This window comes from Bison bison, unplaced genomic scaffold (assembly GCF_000754665.1).
Source record: "Bison bison bison isolate TAMUID 2011002044 unplaced genomic scaffold, Bison_UMD1.0 scf7180017864108, whole genome shotgun sequence".
Classification (NCBI taxonomy): Eukaryota; Metazoa; Chordata; class Mammalia; order Artiodactyla; family Bovidae; genus Bison; species Bison bison.
In genome coordinates, this window is record NW_011494680.1 from 1,879,814 (window position 1) to 1,886,160 (window position 6,347).

Below are 6,347 nucleotides of genomic sequence, written 5' to 3' on the forward strand. Positions count from 1 at the left end.
CCACTCTAAAGGAGATCAGTCCTGGGTGTTCACTGGAGGGACTGATGTTGAAGCTGAAACTCCAATACTTTGGCCACCTGATGTGAAGAGCTGACTCATTTGAAAAGACCCTGATGCTGGGAAAGATTGAGGGCAGGAGGAGAAGGGGACAACAGAGGATGAGATGGTTGGATGGCATCACTGACTCAATGGACATGGCTTTGGGTGGACTCCGGGAGTTGGTGATGGGCAGGGAGGCCTGGCGTGCTGTGGTTCATGGGGTCGCAAAGAGTCGAACACGACTGAGCAACTGAACTGAACTGAACTTTATACACGGTGGTCAGAATGGTTTTGACAAAAAGACGTGGTGGGGCAACTGGGAAGCCAAGTGCAACATGTGGGAGAAATGGCAAGGGTGAAAGCCTTGAGGCAAAAACAAGATTTATCTGTCCTAGGATTATAAGGGGCTTCCCTCATAGCTCAGTTGGTAAAGAATCTGCCTGCAAAACAGGTGATGCGGGTTCGATTCCTGGGTTGGGAAATGCCCTGGAGAAGGAAATGGCAACCCACTCCAGTATTCTTGCCTGGAAAATCCCATGGACAGAGGAGCCTGGCGGGCTACAGTCCAGGGTGTCACAAGAGTTGGACACAACTTGGTGACTAAACCACCAGGATCTTAAAGGGACATCTGTGCAGATAAAGTGTGGAGCAAAGGCCATATGTAAGGAGAAGAGCTATCAGATGTGGACAGAGGCCCAGTAGGTCATAGAAGGCCCACTGGGACTCAGTGGAGAGGTGTTTTGGGTTTTTCCTTAATATTTACTTATTTGGCTGCTTCTAGCATTAGCTGTGGCATACAGGATCTTTCGTGCAGTCCATGGACTTTCTAGTTGTGGTGCACAACAGTAGTTGCAGTGTGTAGGCCTGTGGGATCTTAGTTTCCTGACCAGGGACTGAACCTGTGTCCCCTGCATTGCAAGGGGGATTCTTAACCACCTGACTACCAGGGAAGTCCCAAGTGAAGAGTTTTGATTCCATTCCAAATATGAAGGAAAGCCATGGGGGATGGGTAGAGAGGGGTTAAGCAAGAGAGTGACATGGTTTGATTTACACTGTAAGAGAACCATTTTATCTGCTTTAAGGACTAGGGATTAAATGAGTGGAAACAGGGAAACAGGTTCTTGTGGTTATATTGTCCAGAGATGACAAGGCCAGAACTAAAAGGGTGGCCATGGATATAAAGGGAAGTGGTTATATTTGAGACACATTTTGGAAGACAGTCCAAAGATTTGCTGGTGGATTTAGATTTGAGCCTAAAGAAATCTTTAGTTTTTAAATTTCAGAGTGAAAAAATAACTCTGAGACATTTTTTAGTTTTTTTTTTTTGAGATATACTCCATATACCAAAAATTCATCCATTTGGTGCCTTAATTCAATGGTTTTTTAGTATATTCAGAGTTGTACAACCATTATTATAATTTTAGAACATTTTCATTCACTCCAAAAAGAAACCTCCCGCCTATTGGCAGTCATTCATAAATACTGTCCACCTGGCAGCCCCGTGTATTACCAGGACTCAATAGTTGAAAACAACAGAAACTTACTTTCATAGTTCTGGAAAGCAGAAGTCAACAATCAACTGTCAGCAGGACTGTGCTCCCTCCCAAGGCTCGAGTGGAGAATGCTTCCTTACCTCTCTGGCTTCTGGAAGCTTCAGGCATTCCTTGGCTTGTGGCTGCATCACTCTAGTCTCTGTCTCCATCTTCATGTGGCCTTCTCTCTTCCATGTCTTCTCTTCTTGTCTTATAAAGACACTTATCATTGGATTTAGGGCCCATCTGGGGAATCTTGGGTGCCTGCATCCCAAGATTCTCAATTACATCTGCAAAGACTCTTTTCCAACAACATCATATTCATAAACTCCTGGGACTAGGACACAGCCGTATGGTTTTAGGGGCCATCATTCAATGCAGGACACCTAGGAAATCACTACTTTATTTTCTGTCTCAGTAGATTTGAATATTGTAGACATTTCACCTCAAGGTTTTTGGAAATGTATTTATTTACCTGACTGCACTGGGTTGTAGTTGCCGCATGCGGGACCTCTGATCTTCCCTGCAGCATGCGGAATCTTTAGTTATGGTACGCAAACTTTTAGTTGTACCATATGGGATCTAGATCCCACACCAAGCATTGAGAAAGCAGAGTCTTAGCCACTGAACCACCAGGGAAGTTTCCACTTCTAGGATTTTGACTCAAGAATTTGGGTGGATAGTAGTGCTGCTTACCCAAGGCTAGACTGGGGATAACGTGTAGAATCAAGAGTTCTCTACCTATGTCACATTTGAGATGCAGATTGGACATCCAACTGGAGGTGTCTAGGAAACAGCTAGATACAGGAGTCTGGACATGTTAGTCTAGAGACAGAGATTTGGAAATCATTGGCATATAGATAGCATTTATAGCTGTGGGACTGAATGAGACCACCTAAGGATCAAGTGTAGGTAGACAGAGAAATAAGCTGAGGAACAATCCCTGGAATATGCCAGAGTACTACAGAGAAGCCTTTAAAGAACACTTAGAGGAAGGAACAGCCAATGAGATGGTAAGAAAACCAGAAGAGTATTTTCTCAGATGTCAAAAAACAAATAAATATAGGGAATTCCCTGGTGGTCCAGCGATTACGACTTCATGCTTCCACAACAGAGCACGGGTTTCAACCTTGGTTTGGGCACTAAGATCCCACATGACTTCTAGCACCATCAAAAAAAAAAGAGCATTTCTAACATGAGGGGGCTAGTTCATCATCTCACAAACCTTTGTGATTTGGAGGAAAATCAAAACAGAAAAGTGAACACTGGATCTGGCAACACTGCCCTTATTGTCAGATAAAAGTGGTTTCAGGGCAGTGGTGGGGATGGGGGTATAACTGAGCAGGTTAAAGAGTAAGTGTGAAGTGTGGAAGTGGAGATGCTGAGCATGAACACCTCTGGTCTGAAGTGAAACAGACAAATGGGCAGAAGCTATAAATAAATGTGCTCAAGAGATTTATTTTAAAGATGAAAGATAATGGGAGATGCCTTTATGCTTTATCCAGTGGGGAGAACTTAAAGATGCAAGAAACCGGGGATTCACACTAGCAATGGTCTGCCTGAGCAAACAAGATCCATAGACCACACCTCTAATGAGAGAAGGAACCCCTCCTCTGTTGTAAAGGGAGAGGGACTCCCCTGCAGTCTAGTAGTTAAGAGTCTGTGCTTCCATATCAGGGGACAAGGGTTTGATCCCTGGTTGCAGAACTAAGATTCCACATGCCACGTGGTGCAGTCAAAAAATTTAAAAACTCAGGAGCTGGTGTGGATGCCTGGCAAATATTTGAGTTTAGCCAGTTGACAACTTGCCAAACAAGGAGTATGGAGAGAGAGAAAGGCAAGCAAGTTAACAGTGTTTCAAAGGGAGTCATGGTAAGGCTGTGTAATATAAGATGGGCTCAAAGAGAAGGGAAGACATGAGATGATTGATGGATAATAAAAAAGTGGTAGAGTCAATGGATTCCCTGTAGGGTCAAAAACTAGAGTGAGGAAGAGTAAGAATAAGAATGTCTAAAAGAATAGAACATGATGATCAGAGAGAGGAGTGCATTAATTGAACGTTGAGGTTTTGACATTTAAAAAACATTTATTTATTTACTATTTGGCTGCACTGGGTCTTTGTTGCTGTGTGAGCTTTCTCTAGCTGCGGTGAGTGAGGGCTACTCTTCGTTGTGGTGCACAGGCTTAATTGCTCTGCGGCAGGTGGAATCTTCCTGGACCAGGGATCAAACCTGTGTCCCCTGCATTGGCAAGCGGATTCTTAACCACTGGACCATCAGGGAAGTCCAAAGTATTGACATTATTTGTGATGGCCAGGCCAGGTATGACCATGGGGATTAGTGGCTAAAGAGAGAAGGAGTAAAGAATCATTGGGGGGGAATGAGGTCATGGATCTGAGAGGTCAGAATGTCAAGTACAATGCTAAGCAGAGAGGAAGTTGCCAATAAATACATGCAAATGCAAAAATGGAAATATATTAATCCTGTTTAACGTATTGTGCTATGGTTAGTCTCAATGGAGACTAATGGAGACTAAGATAATACCCTAAACATATTTTGTATATTATCTTACACAACTTTTTCTCAAATGATATATTTTCCAATGCCTCAGGGACAACATTACATGGAGAAATCATTTGAGGTAGTTAAAACAGGTTGATAAGGGGAAGTTCAAACTGGAGATTAATAAAGTCATTAAATGTGAAGCTAGTCAGGCAACAGATGATTTATTGAAGGAAATTGCTACTGGAGCTATCAAGAGGGAAAACAGACTTTTTGATTTTGAGGAACCTTTAGACTTACACAGAGATATGTCTGTGCCTAAACTTGGGCCAGGCTTTTGAGGGGAATAAGCTTGAACTCTAGAATCACAGAGACCAGAGGTCTGAATCTGTCTCATTTATTAGCTGTATGACCTTGGGCAAGTTACTTAACCTGCCTGTACTTCTAGTTTCTCATCTAAAAAATGGGGATTAAAAATAGTTCTTACCACATAGTGTTATTAATAAAAATAAAGAGAGGCAATCTATATTAAAGGTTTAACATAGTGCCTGGGCCATGCCGAGCAGTCAAAAATGTTTGCACTATAAGGATCGTTATTACTGTTATCTACAAACCAAAGATAACAAAAGCTACTTTTGCAAGGCTAACAGGATTAAATGGGATGAAGCATGTACTTAGCACAGTGTCTTCCATGTTGTGAATACTAAGTGATGATTAGCTATTACTATGAAACTGATCAGCAGAACTAATTCTTTAACTTTATAGCAACTGGAAAGAGTGGAGGAAGAATTAACTTGAGTTTTGCTTACATACATCATATAAGCTGCATTTGAGTTTTGCTTATGTGGCTTAAATGGTTTTGTCTGCCTGAAGGATTTTCAAGCAGTCTTCATTTTATTTTATTTTAGCAATATGCCACCTTTTTTTTTAATCCGTTCATCTGTTGAAGGACACTTTAGTTGTTTCCACATCTTGGTTATTGTGAATGATGCTGCAACGAACATGGGAGAGCAGATAATCTCTTCAAGATCCGGATTTAATTTCCTTTTGATATACCCAGATTGAGGAATCTTCATACTGTTTCCATAATTGTTGGACCGGATTACATTCCCATCAACAGTGCAAGAGGGGTTCTCTTTTATCCAACCATTGCCAACTCTTGTCTTTTGGTACTAATCATGCTAACAGGTATGAGGTGATATCTCATTGTGGTTTTGATTTGCATTTCCTTGATGATTAGTGATATTAAATGCTTTTTCATATACCTATTGGCCATTTGAATGTCTTTATTGGGAAAATGTCTTTTCAGGCCCTTTACCCATTTTTACCTCTTATTTTTTTCCTATCAAATTATAAGAGTTATTTATATATTTTTGTTATTAACCCCTTATCAGATACATGGTATGCAAATACTTTCTCACATTCTACAAATTGCCTTTCCATGTGTTGATTGTTTCCTATGCTGTACAGAAGCTTTTTAAGTTGCAGCATGTGGACTCTTAGTTGTGATGTGTGTGATGAGTTCCCTGACCAGGGATCTAACCTGGGCCCCTACACTCAGAGTGAGGATTCTTAGACACTGGACCACCAGTGAAGTCCCCTCCCTCATCACTTTTAATAAGAACTACTCAGCTCTGTTTGATTAAAAACTAGTGAGTGTTCTTGACAACTGCCTAACAGCTCTCAACACTGATAATAAAAAAAAGAATCTATCATTTACAAAGTGTACATGATGTATTCCAGGCATTCTGCAAAACTCTTCATGTGTATTACAGGCATACCTTGGCGACATTATGAGTTCAGTTCCAGACCATCAAAATAAAGCAAATATCTCACTAAAGCAAGTCACATGAATTTTTGGTTTCCCAGTGCATATAAAAGTTATACTTTCACTATACTATAGTCTATACTAAGTGTGCAATAGCATTATATCTAAAAAACAATGTACAGCCTTAATTTAAAAATACTTTGCTGCTAAAAAATGCTAACCATCATCTGAATCTTCAGTGAGTGCAGTAGTAATATCAAAGATCAGAGATCACAGAACATTATAGTATATATAATAATAATGTAAAGGTTTGTGATATTGACAGAAATACCAAAATACAGAGACATGAAATGAGCAAATGCTGTTGGAAAAATGGTGTCAGAAGACTTGCTTAACACAGGGTTGCCACAAACCTTCAATTTGTAAAACGCAGTAACTGCGAAGTGCCATAAAGCAAAGTGCAATAAAATGACCTATGCCTGTATCTCACTTAAATATGTGAATGAC

At 40.7% G+C, this 6,347-nt stretch overlaps 1 protein-coding gene across 1 annotated transcript in view; it reads right to left on the bottom strand.

Annotated features, from left to right (window-relative positions):
- Positions 1-1,720, bottom strand: part of LOC104987902 (diphosphoinositol polyphosphate phosphohydrolase 2-like) — a 37,756-nt gene extending 36,036 nt beyond the window's left edge. Inside the window, exon 1 of the mRNA XM_010839004.1 lies at positions 1,673-1,720. Coding sequence (XP_010837306.1) covers positions 1,673-1,720 — 48 coding nt within the window. The remainder of the gene's footprint in view (positions 1-1,672) is intronic.
- Positions 1,721-6,347: the final 4,627 nt, after the last annotated feature.